Source organism: Terrapene carolina, unplaced genomic scaffold, assembly GCF_002925995.2.
Source record: "Terrapene carolina triunguis isolate 2854851 unplaced genomic scaffold, T_m_triunguis-2.0 Scaffold136, whole genome shotgun sequence".
NCBI classification, from domain to species: Eukaryota; Metazoa; Chordata; order Testudines; family Emydidae; genus Terrapene; species Terrapene triunguis.
This window is the reverse complement of record NW_020664487.1, coordinates 7,967,106-7,988,114: the sequence shown is the minus strand read 5'-3', so window position 1 is coordinate 7,988,114 and position 21,009 is coordinate 7,967,106. Positions and strand designations below refer to the sequence as shown.

Sequence of the window (21,009 nt, the reverse complement as noted above, 5' to 3'; positions counted from 1 at the left end):
AAGCTTTTGAGCTTACACAGAGCTCTTCTTCAGAGCTCACCCACCTTGTCTCTAATATCCTGGGACCAGCATGGCTACAATAACACTGCACACAGCTGTTGGTACTCTCCGTCCAGGGCTGGAGTGCTAGGTGTTTGCATTTCAGTTGGTGGCTGATTGATACTGCTGTTCTCAGTCTTACTGAAGAGCCAGCTGTAGCATATTAACCAACTCCTCACTAGAATTCTCTGCAGCTCAGTGCTGGGCCCTATGCATGGGATGGGGTGAAGAGACATGCATTACTGCTGCCCGTGCTATGTTTTTTTTCTAGGGATACCTTCTGCCAGGCTGTCATTCTGTAGGCTTTCACCAGCACTAAAATCACTCCCATGCCCTTAGGTCTGTGATGTCTGAATTGTAAATGGAGTTTTATTGCCTGTCACGTAATCCTCCTTGTTTGCTGTATTTTTAGCTGTTCTATCAGACTGTGGCACAGGAGCTGGGATGAGAAATGAATATGAGAATGTAGGGCTGAGTTCAGGAACGTACTGAAGCATGTGATTAAATCCTTGTTGTCATCCCAGGGGACCCCTTTCTGTATTCTGCTTCAGGCAGCCCAACAGTTCAGGCCAGCGTCATTTAATCATCACACAGTTATCATTTTCCAGATGCTGATATCCTCCAACTAAACCACAGTGTTGCAAAGTTTAATACGGGGAATGTTTCCATCTGCTTCCAGTACTACAGAGTATCTAGGGCCCTGAATCAGGAAAGCATCCCGTTCAGAACAGCAGTTCAGCCCCCAGTTAAGACCCATTCCAGTCAATAGGATTTACATATGTGTTTAACTATAAAGGTTGGAAAATCTGTTTACATAGCCATCCATCCTGTGTACCGAATGAGGTGGCCCTGCGTGTAAACAAAACGGAGGGGGGGAAATCTGAGCATGTGGTGATTGTACCATAGTATGTATACACAATAGGGCTGAATTAAGGTTGCACCTTAATTCTGGCACTCTAACTTTTGTGTGTTTGACTTTGCAAGCTTATAACGTTGTACTAATCCAGGGAGGGGACTGGGGGTGGGGGTAGATGTTCTCAGCGTCTGGTTTATGTTGCGCCAACATGATTCGATAGCATGTGTTTGTTCTGAATAAGCAATAGAATATGATTTTTTTTACTGTTATTGGTTCACAGCATCGATCCAATCAGGAATTGGTTTTACAAGAAGCTGCACCCTGGAGACACTGATCGTCTCATTAATTCTGTGAGTTGCTAGAAGGCGCTAAATTGCCGTCCATGTTTTTACACTGAAGCGTTCACACCAACTAGTCCTTTTTGAGGTTCAGTAAATTACCAGCCACATCCCCCTCATGGACTGGTTCCCGGGCAATCCTTGAAGTGTGGGCAGACAGCTGTCTCGATCTGTGGGGAGCGCTGGAGGGGGCTTGCCACCTGTTTAATGTCTGTACAGTGGACATCTATGACTCTCAGGATACATCTACGCCGGAGCCGTGGGTGTAATGTCCAGCTCAGGTAGACATATATGATTGCGCTAGCATGCTAGACAGAGAAGCGCAGCTGTGACAGGCTAGCCTCACCAGGTACAATCCAGCCCGAGACCCTGGTTGCGTACTCACGGCAGCTAGCTGCTAGCCTATCCTACCGCCCATGCTGCCCTGGCCACACTCCTATTTGTAACAAGCCAATTTCATCCGAGCTAATGTGCGTACGCCTACCTGAGCTGAAAATTACACCTCTGGCTTCAGTGTACTTGTACCCTGTCAGTTACTGCACAGTCACGTGTTTTGCCTCTCTCGCTAGTTTCAGTGCAGGAAATATTCCCCTGAAAGAATTACCCTGTTGTGACGTGGACAGTGTCAAGAGAGGAAAGCTCCCAGCACTATAGGCAGTTCTAGGCACTCTGAACTCAGGCCTAGAATTCTGTGATCAGACCAGGGCCTGGAAGTGCTGCGGCGGCTGTGGGCCACATTCTGCGCTGTTACACACTTGCAGATGTGGAATACAGCTGTTGGAATCACTCTGGATTTACACGGGTATAAATGACATCAGCATCTGGCCTAGTGTACTTTGCCCACGCAGGATGAGCACGCTTCAGTGTTATGCTCCCCAATTATTCTCTCAGGAGTCTATTGTACATGGTCCTCATCACTGGTGGGGTGCTGAGTGCATCAGTTTGATCCACACAGCACCCCTGTGAGGCAAAGAGGTGTTATCCCCACTCTATTCATGGGGAACCGAGGCACAGGGTAGATTAAATGACTTGCCTAAGGTCACATGGAGTGTGTGGCCAACATTGGACTTAAACCCGGCTCTCCTGAGTCACAGTCCAGTGCCCTGCCCACTGGACCATGCCTCCTACGCTTATTAAAGAAGTGAGAAGTATGAAGTGTGAAATACAAGGAATAAGTGTGGGGAATAAAGAGAGAAATGGGATCATTACCTCTGGGGCACCCGGCATTGGCCACTGTCAGCAGACAGGATACTGGGCTAGATGGACCTTTGGTCTGACCCAGTATGGCCGTTCTTATGTGAGAACAGAATTAGTTATGGTGTGTATGAATGCCCAGTATCTCTAGGCCTAAGCTGGCTGAGTCACATTCCCCATATGGTCAGGATAACAAAGGTGTCGAGGCAATTGCTAGCTTCTCCTCTTGGGTGGTGTTTCTATTCCAAGGAGCTCGGATCCCCGACCAGAACAGATTCCACCAGCAGTGATGTCCCAGCTACCACGTGGACCGTCTCCCAGCGGCGACTGCGCTCCCTTGACACATTCCGAGGGTAAATTGCAGCCTCAGAGGCTTCTGTACCACTCGCCATAAAGCTTCTCTGGGTTTGAACAAATGTAATTATGGCCACAGTATGAAATCTTCACCCCCAGGGATGGTAGAATGTCATGGCATCAGATGTGGGTTTATAAGTATGGAGAAGGAAACTACCTATTAATAGAGATGGCTGGAAATTATTTTTTCCTGTGAAAACTTGAGTTTTCAGCAAATAATCAAAAACCAGAATATTTTGGCGGTAAACCAAAATATTTTGATTGGTAATGCTGCCCCAGTGCCTCGTGGGAGTTGTAGTTCTGGTGCCTCATCCTCTTCTATAGGGTGGGCTCTTTGGTCAGACTACATCTTCCATCATGCACCATCCTCTTCCCTCTTGGATAGTGTAGGCCATGAATCATGGCAGTCTTGTGACCCTGTGCTTCATGGGAAATGTAGTCTGGGTGGGAAGTTTGCCAAGAGAGGAGATGGGGGAGCATGAGGCAATTGAACTACGACTCACATGTGGCACTGTGGGGGCATTTCAGAATCAAAATATTTCACTTTTAGGTTGAAAACTCTATTATTATTATTATTATTTTGGTTTTCAGGCATCCAGGTTTTCAAAAAAACATTGACATTTTCCCTGGAAAGCAGACACTTTTCATGAAAAAACTGTGTGTCAAAAACTCCGTTTTCCATCGAAAAACAGTTTAGATGGAAAACTTTTGACCAACCCTACATAGTATGATAACTTCTTCCTCTCCCTCCCTGTGAGAATTGTTCCCTGTAGTGCATTTACTAGTATCTGTCCTGTCTGGTTTTGATGGTCCTTTCACCACTTTCCTTGACAGACCATTCCACAGGCTGCCAGATTTCCATGGCAGGAAATTTTTCCTGGTGTCCAGCCTCCATTCCCTTTTTCTAATGTGCACTGCGTGACTTCTAGTTAGATTTTCCTTTATTGTACTCAATCATTCTCTTCCCTCCATGAGGCTTACAAGTAAAAAGACAGCCTTGCTGTTCCCTGCCCTGCTCCCAAATTTCCTGTGTGGCCTTGGTCAAGTCTCCTAACTCCGTGTTCTGATATATCCACTGTCTACAATGGGAGGAATGATGCTTTTCCCTCTTTCAGGGGATGGGGTGGGGGGCTGAGGACTTGCTAAATGAAGTTGGTGGAGTACATGGAATTACTAGGACCAATCTGTGCAATCTCTGGCTTAGAGATCTGACAGCGCCAGGGGGTCCATTTAACGGGGAAGAACTGCAGGATCCCACTTCTTGGGTTTCCTGAAACGTTTAGAATTGGGCTGGAGCAATGTGGGGAGCCAGCTTTGTGAACTTATATGGGAATATGAACAAAAATCACACTCCGCATGCTTAGGGCTAGTCTACACTTACCCGGTAGTTCGACGGCTGCGGATCGAAGTTCCGAGTTCGATTTATCGCGTCTGGTCTGGACGCGATAAATCGAACCAGGAAGTGATCCCCGTTGACTGCGGTACTCCAGCTCAGCGAGAGGAGTACCGCGAAGTCGACGGGGAGCCTGCCTGCCGCGTGTGGACCGCGTCTGAACCGCGGTAAGGTCGAAGTAAGGTATGTCGAATTCAGCTACGTTATTCACGTAGCTGAATTTGCGTACCTTACTTCGACTTGGGGGGTAAGTGTGGACCAGCCCTTAGTAATGTGACTTTCAAGTGCTCTCTTCTTCTCTCAGGCAACATCAGTTTCCTCTGAATGAAGGTCGTTCACTGATCCCTCGACAGCATGCTTGGCCGTTTTGTTTATAGGTTTGCTTAAAAAAAAGACAGATTGAAAAATGTTTTAGCGGGGTAGAATATTAAGTGCCTGTCTTTCTGACACATAATATTGTACCTGCGTTCTCATTATTTTTTGTGTCTTTTTTAGGCTCTCTCTCATAATTATGGTATTTGTTAATTACGGAGGAGGAAAATACTGGTTCTTCAAACACCAGAGTTGGAATGGTAAAGTATGGTTCATGCATGTAATACAGCCCTTAGTCACGGCAATGAACAGACAGGGCCAGATCCTCAGCTAGTGCACATAGGTGTAGCTCCATTGAAGTCAGTGGAGCTATGTCAGTTTACACCAGCAAAGGATCTAGCCCCCGGTATCTGGCAGGAGAATAGTTCAAAGCACGGTGTGACCATTCCTGGCATCCGACAATCTTGGGAAGGCTCCATATTGTCACACAACCTTTTTGCTCACATCTTTAACACGGCCACACATTTTGAGTGGCCGTGTTCTTATTTAACGCTTCTGGTGGTAGGACCTAGAGGTGACAGCCAGGTCATGGTCCCGTTGTGCGAGGTGCTGTACAGATAACATTAATGACAGCCCCGCCCCAGTGATCATGCTTGATGGTCCTGTGTTCAGACATGTTGTGCTGTGCTAATACCATGGTAAATTGTGAAGATCCCATGCCAGAAGTCTTCCCTGTGACACAGCCGTTAATTCAGACAGTGTTTGGGCAAACAAACTGAAGGGAAAGTGAAGTAGATACAGTCAAAGGAGTAGTTATGTGTCAGTATCTTTTAGGATGCGGCTTAAGAATTTGGTTTACTGAATCATTACAGGCATTCTGCAGTTCCTCTGCACTTAGAAGTGAGGGTCATCATGAATGCAGTCTTTCGAGGCAACTAAAACTTGTCTATTGATTCCTTTGTAGGCTTAACACTGGCAGATCTTGTGTTTCCATGGTAAGTCTTTGTGGTGATTATTATTATTTTGTATTATCATGGACCAGGGCCCCGTTGTGCTAGGCGCTGTACAAACACAGAACAAAAAGACAGGCCCTGCCCCAGATACTGACGGACAGACGGGGAAGTACAAGGAAACAATGAGACAGTACTGGTCAGCATGATGAGCTGTGATCTGAGCACACCAACAGCCAAACCATTGCCAAGGTTTTCGTGGGCTTCACGGCAAAGGAGAGCTTGAAGGAGGATACTCCTGAAAGGAATAAATGTCTCCCCTTGGTAGACTAGAAGGGCCACACAGTGGAATGCTGCTAAATTGCACTTCAATGCACTTAAATCCATTTGGAAAATGGATTTTGGGGTGTAAGTGTGTTTTTTTTTTAAGCACAGACCAATGAGAGTCTGGTGCTATGCCAGGGGCAGGGCTAGTCTGGGGTGATGTGATATATGCCCTATTGGCTAGTACAGCCGTGGGCAAACTTTTTGGCTTGATGGCCACATCTGGGTATGGAAATTGTGTGGCGGGCCATGAATGCTCACGAAATTGGGGGTTGGGGTGCGAGAGGGGGCAAGGGCTCTGGCTGGGGGTGGGGGCCCTGGGGTGGGGCCAGAAATGAGGAGTTCAGGGTGCGGGAGGGGGCTCTGGGCTGGGGCGGGGGTTGGGATGCGGGAGGGGGTGCGGGCTCCGGCTGGAGGTTCGGGCTCTGGGGTGGGGCTGGAGATGAGGGGTTTGGGGTGCAGGAGGGCGCTCCGGGCTGGGACCAAGGGGTTCGGAGGGTGGGAGGGGGATCAGGCTGGGGCAGGGGGTTGGGGCGTGGGAGGTCAGGGGTGCAGCAGCACGTCCTCCCTCCGGCTCCTACGTGGAGGCGTGGCACCGGTCAAGCAGCTCTGCATGCTGCCCTGTCTGCAGGCGCCACCCCTGCAGCTCCCATTGGCTGCAGTTCCTGGCCAATGGGAGCTGCAGAGCTGGCACTTGGGGCGGGGGCAGCGTGTGGAGCCCCTGGCTGCCCCTACGCATAGGGGCTCGAGTGGGGACATGCCGCTGCTGCCGGGAGCTGCACGGAGTCACAGCACTGGAGTATGTGTGATTAGTCATGTTTCCCCTGAATAGACCCATTTCACCGCTGCCTGCTTTTCTAGGTTTGTGTTTATCATGGGCACCTCAATTTCACTGTCACTGAACTCCATGCTGAGGCGAGGATGTTCGAAGTGGGAAGTGCTGGGGAAAGCTCTCTGGAGGAGTTTCTTGCTGTTTCTAATAGGCATCGTAATCGTCAATCCCAATTATTGCCTTGGACCTTGTAAGTGGAGAGAATTCATTTGTTGTTTGCTTGTCCTTTTTGGAATTTGTAGATTTCCCATTTTTACCTGGTTGTTGTAGAATGAATATATGATCAGTCCCACCCCAGGGATGGCTGCAGGTAGAGGGCAGTTCTGTGCAAGTGCTGTAATAGGCCAAGAACAGTGAGCTGTTCAGCTGTGCTGCATAACTCTAGCAGCCGTCTGGCTTAAGGTTGTCTCCTTACTGATATTCATAGATTATAAGGCCAGAAGGCACCATGAGATCATCTAGTCTGACCCCCTGTGTAACACAGGCTGGAGAATTTCATCCGTTCAACCATTTATTTGAGCCCAGTAACTGACTGAAGCGTATCTTCCAGAGAGACATCCAGTCCATAGGAGACTGGGACCTCCCAATTCTTGCTTCTAGACCATCACGCCCTCCTCTTTGTATCCTGAGAATAACAGCTGTGCTCGGACTGTGAAGTTGCAGGGGAGCGGGAAAGGAAAGCCTGGGGTAGGAACAATTGGGCTTCAAGGAAAGGGCGCAGTGCAAGTGTGTTGCTTGCGTTTCATGGGACAGTCCTGCCCTGTGCCCTACTCCCTCCCTGTGCAGTGAGACGGGGTGGGGAGGAAATATCCCCCAAGCTGTGGAAGTGGGGCACAGAGAGAGTGCATCACACACCTCCTCTGGGACCCTCCCACCCCACAGGGTCCTAGAGCCCAGCCTGAGCCCGGAAGTGTACGCAGCAATGAAACAGCTCTGCTATCTGAGTCGGCTCGCACGGGTCAGCTGTGGTTTTTTCTTTGCTGTGTAGACATTCCCTGCGGCAGCATGAGGACATAGGCCCTAACCCAGGGGTGGCCAACCTGAGCCTGAGAAGGAGCCAGAATTTACCAATGTACATTGCCAAAGAGCCGCAGTAATACGTCAGCAGCCCCTCTCTTACATTGTGTGTGTTTCCTGTAGTGTCCTGGGGTAATCTGCGGATTCCAGGTGTACTCCAGAGACTGGGATTTACCTACCTTGTGGTTGCCGTCTTAGAACTCCTGTTTGCTAAAGCTGTGGCTGAGAACGATACCTTGGTGAGTGATCCTTGGCTATAGCTGGCTTCGATGATGCTGGAGGGGCAGGCTGTAAACGCTCGTAGGATACACAGCACCGTCACATTTGCCTCTTGCACGTGCAGTCTGCTGTTGGATGGTGGCCTCTCCCGTGCCTGCCACTGTAGTCCTGTCTCCGGCAGCTCTTGTGTGGTGTTAGGAGCCATGCTGCTAAGATTAATATGTTTAACTGTACAGAGCAGTGCAAGGGGGTTGCTCAGGAAGTGAGCAGAGAGGGGTGCATTTCAACAGCTCTGCATGGCTAGCCCCAGCTTGGTTGCTGTGTAGAGGATTATAAAGGTCCTTACGAATTCACTCCTTCCTGATCTGCAATCAATGCCTCTTGGATTCCAAGGGTGCTGAAAAACACAGGTGTAATTTTGACCTCGTAATTCAGTCCACTGTCCACTTCTAGGCTCCAAATGCCTCCCTCTTCTAGAATTGTCGCATGTCAGTCTGAGCACCGCCCTCTGGGCCGGAAGGCGAGGCACAGACCGGGCAGCAGTACCCTAAGAGTGCAGGGCTTTGTTATACCCTGCTAAGATCTTAGCAGAAACACACTAAGCATGCTGGGACGTGACCCTTTCCAATCACTTACAGTGCTTTTATTTTAACCCTTCTGTCCCCACCTGAGCCAAGCAAGGGTTTAGTCCATGCTGAATCCAGAGTTTCAAATTTCACCCACGTTAGCATAGCTAGGGTTTGTACAACAAGGAAAAACGCCTTGTTTTCCTGTCTGGCTCACAATCTGCTCAAAGGATTTTGCTCAGACTTTCAAAACAAAATCACTTTTGAAAGCAAACCTGGTGAATGTCAGTTTCAGACATTGTGGGCGTGTGAAAACAATGTTACAATGGAAAGCCCTGCAAACTCTGCTGTTATCACTCCCAACCATCTGCAGTGCCGGGGGCTGTTCGAAAGTGAAAGGTGTCTTTTCCCCAAATGCTCAGTGATCATTTGCCAGTTAATATTCCTTTTCCTCCCTACCTCTCAAGCAGGAGACCCCGTATTTTGCCCTGCGGGATATCCTGCTCTATTGGCCACAGTGGGTTTTCATTCTGACACTGGAAGCGACTTGGCTGGGTTTGACCTTCCTGTTAATTGTACCTGGCTGCCCAAAGTAAGTTGAATGCTTGGAGTCCTTTTCCTTTGGGTGCTTTCTGTGTGGTGTTGGGTTATTCTGCTACGTAGGGACCATGTTTCAGTGTCTCTAGCTCTGAGTCAGTAGGAAAAGGGGGCTTCTCAGTGAAACATCCCTCCCCCACTTCGCAGTGAAGTACTTGGCTTTATGTAGAGGACATCTTTATTACTCACCTAGGTAAGAAACAGGTTTAAAATCTCCCTCTGAGGTTCTCCTATGGTCCCCATCACTGTAGTGTCTGAGCAGCTCACATCTCTCATGCATGGGAGGTAAGGGAATGAGGTGCTCTGTTCCCGAAAGAACATCTCAATAAGCCAGTCTTTTCATATGTGCTGAGCTTTCGGGCTGCTGATGATGATGCTTGCAGCCTGCTGCAGCTACATCCCTTCCACAGCTTGTGTGCTCAGGCAGAGGAGGACCTCCCCTCCTTGTAAAGAGATCACGCGCACATAAGGGTCCTAGTAATGACTCTTGGCGCTTCTAGCTGCGACAGCCTGGAACTCTCCTTGCTCCTAGAAGTGCCTGGGCTTGTGGGATGCCGGATAGGGGCCGTACTAGGTCTGTTCAAAGTACCTTGTTCAACCTTTATGCCCCTTCTCGATGAGCTGCTTTGAGTGCAGTCAGCATTGGAGATGTCCTGTCCTCCCGCCAGTGCCTGCTTCCCCAGCCCCCAGCCTCAGGCGCTGACTAGCCATGTGTGGCCTCTTCCTGCCATTCCCAAGTACAGTCTCTGTTTGACACTGGCTGTGGGTCTCGTAGCGTCAGGGCGCTGGGTTCTGGGGGATTTCTTGTTAACAGCACCTGGCTGCCCACCACGGAGGTTTCTCATCCACTTGTTTCCAAGGGGCTGCAGCCTGAGGGGTCTCTTGGAGGTCCCCTGCATTGTGCTTACTGCTGTGGGAGTCCGTGAGCATTTCCTTGCCTGGCGGCACCGATGCTGCACTGGCTTGTTCTGTATTCAGCACGTTGTATTCACCCCCGTGTGTCAGGCCAGAGGAAGACTCCGCAGCATAAAAAGCTGGGCTGAGTTCCACTGCGCGTTGTACCTTCCCAGGGGCCTGAGAGCTGGATCTGCGTTAAGGGCAAGATTGGGTGGTGCTATGGCTTGTTGGCAGTTGATCTTGTCTTGATCAGCCTGAGTCTGGCGCTTGTCTAGTTTGGCTGTGGGGATTGGCAGTGACAGAGCGCACTGGTGGTAACTAGTTGCCTGGAAAGCAGCTAGCGTCTCCTCTGGGCTGCCCTTCCCCTTGCAACTTGTACCTGGGAAGGATGTAATTCGGTGGGTGACCTGATTGCCTCTGGGGGTGAGTTTGTGCTTCAGCAGATCCCTAAAGAACAGCAAAGCGTAGCCTTGTTGTTCATTCTCAAGCCTTTCAACAGTATAGTGCTGCAAAGACCCATGGCCTTTTGCTTCCTTTCCAGGGGTTACCTTGGCCCCGGTGGCATTGGGGATTTTGGAAAATATCCCAACTGCACCGGGGGAGCAGCCGGTTATATTGATCACTTGCTCTTGGGAGAAAAGCATATTTACCAACACCCATCATCCAATGTGAGTGGTTCTTACATGCACATAAACCATTGACTCGCTGCAGAGTGAGGTTCTGTGTTTAACATGTCAACAACTTTAATATAAAATTAGCTAAGTTTTCAAGGAGAAAAAGCTACTTCCCTCTTTAAATGCCAACTCTCCCACTCCATCTGGGATGTGACAGCTAAGACGGGCTCTTCCTTGCTTAGATCTCTCTGAAACTTAGTTGACAACTCTGGTGGTACCACTGTGGGAGGTGGAGAGGCTAGACTTGGGAACGGCTGTGGATGGGTGGGGCTGGCCTGGCCTGGCTTATTTGCAACTAGGCAAGTTCACCAGCAGCTCCTTTACATCAGCAGCACACTGGCCTTGGGGGCTGTGGGGAGAGAGTTCTGCTCCAAAGACCATTTCCTTGGACTGTGTTCTGAGGAGGGATTGTAGCACAGTGTAAATGGAGCGATTTCAATGTGAAGTCTAAATCTGGCATTGAGAACAGTCAAGTGTCAGGGGAGGGCTGGGGAAATGGGCCCAAGGGGAGCAGGAAGTTCAGGGCTGGGTGCGTACCTTTTTAATCCTAAATCTCTCTCTCTGCAAGGTGCTCTACCAAACAACAGTGGCCTATGATCCCGAAGGCATCTTGGGAACAATAAATTCAATCTGCATGGCGTTTTTTGGACTTCAGGTACCGGCTTTGCTTTTTGGACCTACACTGTCAGCAAGCCTTCATCTCCCAGAAACAACTGAAGGCGTTTTGTCAAAGGTGGGGGTAGGGGGAAAGGAGCTTTTAGAGCTGGAGCGGCAGCATCTTCTCTAGAGTTAAGGTTGCAGTCACAGGTGCATTATAAACTAGCCAAACCCTCTGAAAACTTCTTGAGTCCAAGTTGGCAGGGCAGGAGGGGGCATCCGGCAGAGGCTTTACATTAAAATTTGAGGTACATTGACCAGCGTGATTCTGAGGTTTAAAAAAATCTGGTGTTTTGCTCAATTCTTGAAACCCTGGTTTGTCATATCTGGGGAGGCCTGGAACCATTGCCCCAGCGGTCTGTGGGGAGATCTGGCAATTACTGGTAGCAGCTGGCTGCTCAGGGGTTCTGAAAATAAGACTAAAAATGGACTTGGGCTGTTAAATTTAAGCTCATACTTGGCTGTGGTGTTTCCATCCTCCTCCTCATCTCTCAAATGCACTTAGCACCTATGGTATGTGCTCATTTTCCAGAACAGGAGACAGTGCGTTGCCACTCAAACCATTAACATGTCGAAAGTTCCCTTGTAGCCAGTCACTGTACTTAAAACAGGAAATAACTAGGGTGTCTCTTATACCAGGTGTGGGGAGTGATCTTGTAGTGGCTGACTCTAGATCTGTATATCTGGACTTAGGTGGGATAGCCAACAGCCATAGTTTGTCAGGTAGAAGGCACACTGCATATCCCTTGGAGGAAAGGAGTTCTGCGTTGTGTATCTGAGTAGGAGTTTGAGGAAGTGGCTACATGGATTGTAGGCGGCTGGATGTTGGAACTGAAAGGGAGCGTGTGCCATGAAGGGTTGAGGAGTGCTTTTGGGTATATGGTATATAGATGGCATGGCCTAGCCATTTAGGTTGGTGAAAATGTTCTTATATTTTGGTTGCCTTAATAGGAACTGCAGTTGAGCAGCCTTAAAAGTTGTTTGTGTGGTTACTCATATGGGGTAGAAATCAGAACATTTTTGTTGCTAAACAAACATCACTTGTTTTCCACCTGAATGCGTTCTCCTAGAAGAGTATCAGAGGGGTAGCCGTGTTAGTCTGGATCTGTAAAAGCAGCAAAGAGTCCTGTGGCACCTTATAGACTAACAGATGTATTGGAGCATGAGCTTTCGTGGGTCAATACCCACCCGACGAAGTGGGTATTCACCCACGAAAGCTTATGCTCCAATACATCTGTTAGTCTATAAGGTGCCACAGGACTCTTTGCTGCCTCTCCTAGAAGAGTTCCTAATCTCGGTCTTCCAACGGCTTAGCACAAATAGAGCGGTTTAAGCTTCTCAATTCTACAGCAAGTGGGTAGTGGAAAATGCCTGATATAGTGTGGTAATTTACTGGTTTATATGCCTTTGTTTTTTTATAGGCAGGAAAAATATTCTTGTTTTACAAAGACCAGCACAAGCAGATAATGAGTAGGTTTTTTATATGGAGTGTAGTCATGGTAAGTTACATCTTTTCTTAATGCAGTTTAAATTACTCATTAACAACCACATCTTTTCATGCAGTGCAAGCTTTCTATTTCTAAGATGTGCTGCAATGAAAATTCATATAAACTCCAACCACTTATTTCAGGGGATTATTTCTGCTATCTTGACAAAATGCTCTAAAGATGAAGGGTATATTCCTGCAAATAAGAATCTGTGGTAAGTAGAGACATGTAACTTTTTACTATTCAATGTGTTTGTATCCAGGTAGCTGGAGAGAATGTAGTTAACTGTAGCAACATCAATCCATATTGAATGGTCTCTAAATAGCCTTTCAAATTCCCACTGAAAATATGTAGGTCAATCTCTTACGTGACAACATTGAGCTGCTTTGCCTATCTGCTTTTATTGCTGATCTACTACCTTGTGGATGTCAAGAAATGGTGGTCAGGTGCTCCATTTTTCTACCCAGGTCAGTAACCTCAAGCATATTTAGTTATCTGTGATGCAATAGGTGGTTCAGTCCTGTCCTCATCAGTAAAATTAACATTCTGTTGACATGTCAAGTAGCAAGAGCTGTTGCTAAACTGTTTCCCTTCAAGAATATTTTTGCAATGAAAAATCTTTGATTAAAAGATCCTTAAACTTTGATTTAATTATAAAACTACATTCTCCATATGTTCATAGTGCTGTACAGACATTAGCTAATTAAACTGCTGTTGGGAGGGAGGTAAGAATTATTAATCACTCTTTAGCTGTGAAGTCAGAGGAGTAAAGTGACTTATTCAAGGCCACATGGCAGAAACAACATTAATGCTTAGGATTTCCTGATTCCCTTTCCCGTAAATGCGCTGCCAGCCCCTGCTGCTACAGCTTGCTCTTACAATGCAATGGAGTATAGAATTGTTTTCTTTGTCTGTGTTTATTTTAAGGAATGAACTCGATCCTGGTCTATGTTGGGCATGAAGTATTTGAGAACTATTTCCCTTTTAAGTGGAAGATGAAGGACAGTCAGTCCCATGGGGAGCACTTGGCTCAGAACCTGGTTGCAACATCGATCTGGGTCATCATATCGTATTTACTGTACCGGAAAAGGATATTCTGGAAAATCTGATTGGGTTCGTGACGGTCTCTTCTGGGGGATAAGATATTGAAGCTGGACTCCTCAGAGATGATGCCATTTCTGGTGGGATTCATTATTAAAAAGGGCTCATGTGTTTAGTTTACATTTCCAGGGAAACTGGAATGGAGACTTTCTGATGACTAAGGGACAGTATCTTACTGTTTAGCCAAAACACAGTAACTTGCCTGAGCTGTGTTGTCTGCCTGTCTCTGTATACAGTATGTTTCAGTGCATAGAGTGCTGCTGGTCTACCCTCAAACAGACCAACGTAGGGGATAGCCCTTAACACCTGGACAGTTCTGATAATTTGAAGTGTCTTTCATAAAGGGAACTGATATCGCTGCTCTGGGTTACGGTTGTGTGTCTGACATATTTCAAGCCATTACAAACTGACTTTGCTCTGGTGCCATCTACATGGTCCATATAATGGCATCGTTTTCTCCACAGTAACTAGATTTACTTCAAGGCCTTTAACCTCCTCTCAAAGCAACACTGCAGTGTAGTCAACGGGAACCGGATTCAGCCTCAGCAGGAAGATGTACAGACTAAATAATTTAGATTGAACAGCAATGGCATAAACAAAATGTGATGGGGTGACAGTCACTTCCAGCCCTGTCCCATTCTACTTTATTTAAAAAAAAAAAAGTGCTTCTTTCCAAATGACCTCTCGCACCATGACTCTAGAATAGCTACGGAAGCTACACAAACATTTTACTTCACAAAAGAAGAATTTTCAAATGATTTATTTATAAAATCTTTGATCTACCAAAATGAGAGAGAAAATTAGTTTAAGTATGAACTTCAGTTTACATGTACTCTAGGACACGCAACTAGGACTGAGTCCCATAACATCATGAATGTGATTAGCTTAGAACAGTCCCATTGCAACAGCAATGTTGTGTTTGGAGTATATAATACAGCCCTCTGCTTTCTCAGCAAGACACCCTGCTGCACTGTCCACTCCACTCAGGCCAGTGTCTGAAGTAGCAGTATCTTCTCATTAATGCAGAATCTGTGTAACACCACCATCAGATTCTCCCCGCAGCGCGAGACCTGGCGCTCCATAGCCAAGCGGAAATCCTCTTTCACCCCTTTAGTTATTCCCCGGGTTACTGTGTGATGCCTGAAGTCATCAAGGAAACAAAAGACAGAGGAGAATTAACTCTGAACAGTAGATGAGGCCCTTGTACACAGAAGCACTTTTTGAAATAAAGTGTAACATCTACCTTCCATATCTGAATTCATCTGGGGAAAATTAATGTGTTTTCTATACTTTCAAGTGTTCATTTGCTTACTTGAATTTTAAACAGTTTTGGGATCTTTAAATGCCTTTAGTCTAATGCTTAAATCATCAAATGTCACTTGTTTTAGCTAGCAGGCATGTCCACTCACTGTTCCATGCCCCCCCCCCCCGGGCAGTGCTTGTCCTGCACTGGGAAGGAAATCTCTACCAACACCACTTCCCCATTCTAATCACTGTCTCTGCAGCTGCGGGGCAAAGATGCAAAAGAGACTAACAAAAGTTTGAGTTTCCCTCCCCAGCAGCATGAAGCTTACAAGGCTCTTGTCTGTTTCACTTCACTACTGCTAGTGGGGAAGCTCTGTGGGTGGGTGCAGAACTGATCAGACACTTATACTAACCCCAGAGGCAGCGAGTGCCTTATGTCTGGTATCAGACTGAGGTCAGCGCCAGCAGCTCCCTCTGGAGTTGTCTGTCAGTTTCCAGGCAAGGATCAAAGGTTTCTTTTGATCACACATCCAAGACTCATACTTGGAAAAAGCACAGTGGTTCTGGTATGGCTGCAACCAAAGTGGTTCTAGCCAGAGCAGGTCATGTGATATCAGACTGCCATTCTATGGTCTGTTTTTGCTCCAGCCCCTCAACACCAACTTCCATTCCACAACTTCAGAGCCCCAACGTCCTGAACTGCTGCTGGCAGAGCGGCGTTTCGTAACACTTGAACGCTGGGATTACAAGCTTGACTCTCACTGGGCTTTTAGTCTGGCAGGGGTCCAGGACTGGGTACAGAGTCCCTGACCTTGTATCATTAGTCCCTGCTCAGGGAAGAGGAGGAGGGAGTTGCTGTTTAGCAAATACCTCAGCACAAATGGGCTCTAGTGGAAGAGTCCTGGTGGGAGAATCAGGGCACGTCTTCACTACCCACCGATCCGGCGGGTAGCAATCGGTCTATCGGGATTGACTTACCGCGTCTAGTGAAGACTCAATAAAATCGATCCCTGATGGCTCTACCGTCGACTCCGGAAATCCACCGCGGCAAAAGGCGGTAGCGGAGTCGACGGCGGCACGGCAGCGGTCGACTTGCCGCCGTCCTCACAGCCAGGTAAGTCGACCTAAAATACGCCACTTAAGCTACGCTATTCACATAGCTGAAGTTGCGTATCTTAGGTCGACCCCCCGCTGTAGTGTAGACCTAGCCTCAGTGAATTGCTGGAGTTCAGGGAGTGGGGAGGAACTAGGAGCAAATCCAATTAAAGCGAGGGTGGAAAGAGGCAGCAAACCATACATACCCAGAGGTGGGGGAGGGATCAGCCGAAAGGAACAATCCAGAAATTAAACCCCCAATGAAGCACTGTCCTAAACCAAAACCAGCTATTTAAGTAGTTTATCTCCTACACTGAATATTTGTATCAACAAATCGCTCCCTCTCAAAGCGAAGAGAAAACTGCCCCGGCCCTTAAAGAAATTAAAAATCAAGTCTGTTTTCATACTTTACACAGAAATAGCACATGCCACATGGCTCTGCTAGAGCACAATGTAAAGGGAACTAATATCCAGACATCAACTCTTAATATAGTGGGAAATCCAACTTAAAATCATATCTTGTTACGACTTTTAATGGTAATGGGAGCCAGGCACTAAAATGCTAACAAGCAGTGCTGAAAATAGAGCTCTACACATTCAGCTTATGGGACAATCCTGCTTTCCAGTCTCTCTGCCTCAGTTTCTCACAAGCATTGATAACAGTTGTGGGCTACACACTCCGCTCTCATCTAAGGCCAGGGCTACACTACAGACCTATAGCGCTATAAGTATGTCGCTCAGCGGGGTGAAGAATCCATACTCCTGAGGAACACGGTTATACTGACCTAAAGCCCCATGTAGACAGGGCTATGTCAATGGGAGCTAGGCGGTAGCTAGGTTGACAGAAGAATTCTTCCACTGACCTACCGTAGTGCTGTCTACACCAGGCATTAGGTTGGCTTCACTACATCTCTTAGGAGCGTGGATTTTTCACACCCTTGAGAGATGTAGCTACGCCAGTGTAAGTTTTCAGTGTCGATCAGCCATCAGGAATTCAAAATATCAATACAAAACTTGTAATACTGAATATTACTGGCAGCATGTGGCAGAAGCCAGTGTTTCCGACTTAACAGCAAGGTATGCATTAAAGAAAATTCTCAACTGCAACCAATTTGGTTGAGGAAAAGTTACTACAAGTTGATCCAATGGGGGTAGTAATAAAGTCTTGAGAAGCATTTTAATAAGTGGACTGGACGTCCGTATCATCTGATCAGAATCCCTGTATTTTTGTTTAAACTCGACGGTGATTATTAAATTGAAGAACATATACACATTTGGCAACTTATGGAAAAAACTAAACGTTACAATTGTACAACATGGTTTCCCAAAGGATGTAGGCACAAATGAAAAAAAAAAAAAAAGCATGAATAAAAGTACTGAATAACAAAGGGCTGAAAACCATGGGCAGTAAAAACATGTTGACAAAACACGGCACACCATGAGCAGGGTTTTTCCGCTTGGTACCTGTCAGCAGTCTGTATGCTGGGCTGTAGTACAGGTATGAACTCCTGCTGCAGTAACCCCATGGGAGGGCTAGAAGTCCTTTAAAAAACAGCAAACAGCAGCATTCAAACAACCATACTGGCTCCCCCATGCTGCAAAACAACTCTCCAGAAAGATACTGGAGGGAGATCACAGTGCGACCAACTGTCCAGCTAAAGTAATGGGAGGTGACAAGGCCTTAGCCGCCTCTACCCGTCACTCTAACACACCCACAATAGACCATTCCAGGGCTTGTCGTGCCACAAGTGGGTGGAAATACAATCCAATGTACAGCAGTGCTTTCCGGGACGTTTTCCTCAGCACCCATAACACAGTGATTTTAGTGAAGAGCAGCAGGAGACCATTTTGGAAAGTTGAATGGGAAAAGAGAGGATGCTGTAGCAAGGAGAGTGACAAGCTGTTGATCCAGATTTCCGCTCTGTTTTTAAGCAGTACAATGGGGAGTATCAGACAATTGACCTTTATGCAATGGAGAACTGAGCATGCGTCATTACTACTTACCTGTAATCTCTCTTCTCTGCAGAAACACAACTCAGCAAATTACTCCTCGTAGGCATTTGCTTGTTCACATGGTAATGACAGGAGCCCCCTTAGCTCAATGTTCTATGTGGTAGGACATCCAAGAGACAGCTTTGGGCCCTCCTCCCTCCCAGTGAGGAATTTAGGCTGTGCCAGTAATCTATTCCTTTTGGGCAGGAGGCAAAATTACTCCAGAATAGATGGGCATTCTTGAAATGTATACATTAGCAATGCCAAGCAAGAGAACGTTGAGCCCTTAGGGAGCAGTAATCTGCTGAGGTGTAGGTCTCCAGAGACCAACAGTTACAGGTTTAGGTTTACCAGAGAGACCCAACAAAGCAAAGCCCCATTCTTAGAGACTAAAAAAAGCTGCAAAGATGCCTCAGAAGAAAAAACAGTGCAACCAAAATGGCAATACGCTGTGTGCTGAACATACCTTTAATAGCAAGAGCGACGCAAACCTTGTCCTGGTATGTGGGGAGAGAAGATACTGCCCCAAACAGAAGGAGACAGTCACAGAAAAGTGTGTTTTGGGGCCCGTGATGTCAGGCAGTGTTTCTATAAACTTGAGGAGAAGCAAAATCCCCTTTGGCCTGAGGCTGAATGGAAGCAATGTTGTTCGGAAAACGTGCCGAAAGCACCATGGAGCTGCTTTGCACATCTCTTGAATGGACACAGAGCAGAGCTTGTGGCCTGCAGCAGAACACCAGTAGACCTGCCACGCTGTAGCAATGAGATGCAATCAGAGACACAATTCTTTCCCAGTACATACTGAATTGGTGTAAACTAAAAATAGCTGGTTTTAGCATTCTCTAGTTAAAGTCTATAGTGCTTTGGCAGAGTTTGTGGAGAAGGGTTTTACTGGGGTAAGCCATGGCCGTCTGATGGATTGGCTAAGACAGAACACGGTCACCAGCTCTGCAAGGAATTCAGAATGCTAGCATCACCTGCTCTTTGAAGAACTGCATTGGGCACAATGGCCTCAAAGTTCCCTCACTCTATGGGCTAAAGTCACCGCCACTGGGGAAAGTGCGCTACCTACATGTAACGAACTCACAGGTATCAAGTGTCTCACCGGGAGCTTTCAGCAGCTTAGTTAATGAATATTCCATTACACACTGGACTTCAATGCAAGAGAAGAAATGCACAGAGTCCGTCCTGACCCTAACAAAAGGGGACTACTCTGGTGCAATACATCTCCTCTGTAGGGCCATGCTTTCAGGAAGCAAGCACCTTTGCAGTGCTATGAGCTTGGAACCATCAAGAAGAGTACTGCCCACTAAGGCTGCATATATGCCCTTCCTCATGCAACTGAAATGTCATAGCAAGATTATCGAGGGATCCACAGTCCTATTGGCTGATCCATTACTTCCAGCAGAGGGACTCCTACAAGCCGGTCAAACCTGTTGGCAACAGTATATTTCCTTTCCTGCAAGGCAGCTAGCAATGACTTGTGGGCACTGTCCAATTCCCCACTTACAGGGCTTCTGAATAAAGAAACATCTTGTTCCTCCCTGCTTGCTTATGTAAAACACAGTGAGTCACAGAATCATGTCTGTCACAGACGGCAGAGACTTACTAGACTGCAATCAACTTCAGATGAATTCCTGTGATGCCTCCTTTGCTATTAGCCATTTTTCAGCCAAATGCATTGGCATCTTCAGTCTAGGACATGAGCAAGGCTGGCTCCAGAGTTGGAGTGCTGATGATGACTGAGTTAGCTATTCTGCTGTCTAAGGCTCTTAAGTTCTTGAGGAGAAACTTAGCTAGACCACCGAAGAGCATTCACTCTCCAAAAAGTGTGCCCTTTCCCAATGCCCAAGCCCTTCATCCTCTCCAGAAGTCAGGCTTTAGGCAATCTGACTACATGGGAACTCCACACATCCTCTCTCCCTAGAGCTTGTGTGGATTTGTCTCAGCAAGGAGAGGATTATGATAATCGAGCACAGAAACCCAACTCCTGATGCCATTTGGATGCCGGAAGGCCAACATTACGGAAACCTGCACTCATAAAGAGGAGCTTCAGGTTCTTGTTAAACTCCATGACTTGCGGAAGGGCGCGCGTAGAAGGTGATATGTCTGTATGCACCAGTTTGAAAAAGGAACAATCCTGCGAGTAAACTTTGGTAACTGTTAGCCAAACAAGGAGAAACTTTATAAGAGACACCTTCCGTGCAATCAACTTGAAGGCTGCAAGCTCAGGACAGCAGGGCTGGGGACCAGAACCTAACTTGACAATCAAAGAGTCAGAGAGGTGGCCAGATCAAACTGCATAGCTACAGAGAACAAAGCCCTTTTTAAAAAAACACAAAGACTAAGCTCAACACTTTGGTTGAAGCAACACCTTGCGTAATGAGGATTCTGTCATGCATCACTTGTTGGGTGCATTGAGGCAACAAGGATGCCGAAGTCTTGGTGCAGAATGGCATCGGACACAGTTTTAACTTGCAGACTTTGGTGCAGTGGAATGGGAGCTACACAACCTCTCCTGTCAGATCTGTGCCCTCCAGAGAGACGCTGACAGTCTCAGTGCCTGCAATGGCATCTTGACATGGACTCTTTTGAGACTTTTTGTGCTAGCTTTGTAGCTAAGTTAGAAGAATTATCAGAATAGGGCTCAGAAGAGCTATTCTCAGGAACTGAGAACTTATAGTTACATCTGTGAGCACATCTGACAGTTCAGCCAGTTTATTTCCTTTCTCAAGCAGAAGACTCCAGGCATGCATGTCTGAGAGAGACACAGTATGACCACACTCATAACAATATTTTAAGTTACTGGTTTGTTTTGCCACCTGAAAGACATGGGAAGGAGCAAAAATATCCAGAATAGTGCTGAGCAA

At 47.1% G+C, this 21,009-nt stretch overlaps 2 protein-coding genes across 8 annotated transcripts in view; one reads left to right on the top strand and one right to left on the bottom strand.

The window, feature by feature from the left end:
- The window catches only part of HGSNAT (heparan-alpha-glucosaminide N-acetyltransferase), a 30,396-nt gene extending 16,232 nt beyond the window's left edge, over window positions 1–14,164 (top strand). Inside the window, exons 6-18 of one of the 2 annotated variants that reach the window (XM_026653319.2) lie at window positions 1,176–1,245; window positions 2,677–2,780; window positions 4,670–4,746; window positions 5,451–5,481; window positions 6,622–6,782; window positions 7,733–7,848; window positions 8,862–8,986; window positions 10,430–10,556; window positions 11,131–11,217; window positions 12,641–12,718; window positions 12,850–12,920; window positions 13,061–13,173; window positions 13,634–14,164. In XM_026653319.2, the coding sequence (XP_026509104.1) occupies window positions 1,176–1,245; window positions 2,677–2,780; window positions 4,670–4,746; window positions 5,451–5,481; window positions 6,622–6,782; window positions 7,733–7,848; window positions 8,862–8,986; window positions 10,430–10,556; window positions 11,131–11,217; window positions 12,641–12,718; window positions 12,850–12,920; window positions 13,061–13,173; window positions 13,634–13,815 (1,342 nt within the window). In that variant the 3' untranslated portion in view covers window positions 13,816–14,164. The remainder of the gene's footprint in view (window positions 1–1,175; window positions 1,246–2,676; window positions 2,781–4,669; window positions 4,747–5,450; window positions 5,482–6,621; window positions 6,783–7,732; window positions 7,849–8,861; window positions 8,987–10,429; window positions 10,557–11,130; window positions 11,218–12,640; window positions 12,719–12,849; window positions 12,921–13,060; window positions 13,174–13,633) is intronic. The other variant, XM_026653320.2, reaches the window with a different exon arrangement.
- A 387-nt stretch (window positions 14,165–14,551) lies between these two features.
- INTS10 (integrator complex subunit 10) overlaps window positions 14,552–21,009 on the bottom strand; it is a 43,146-nt gene continuing 36,688 nt past the window's right edge. For 3 of the 6 annotated variants that reach the window (XM_026653313.2, XM_026653314.2, XM_026653312.2), the window contains exons 17-18: window positions 17,612–17,689; window positions 14,552–14,947 (exon numbers count right to left, since the gene is read on the bottom strand). In XM_026653313.2, the coding sequence (XP_026509098.1) occupies window positions 14,791–14,947; window positions 17,612–17,689 (235 nt within the window). In that variant the 3' untranslated portion in view covers window positions 14,552–14,790. The remainder of the gene's footprint in view (window positions 14,948–17,611; window positions 17,690–21,009) is intronic. The other 3 variants (XM_026653317.2, XM_026653318.2, XM_029911924.1) reach the window with 1 other exon arrangement.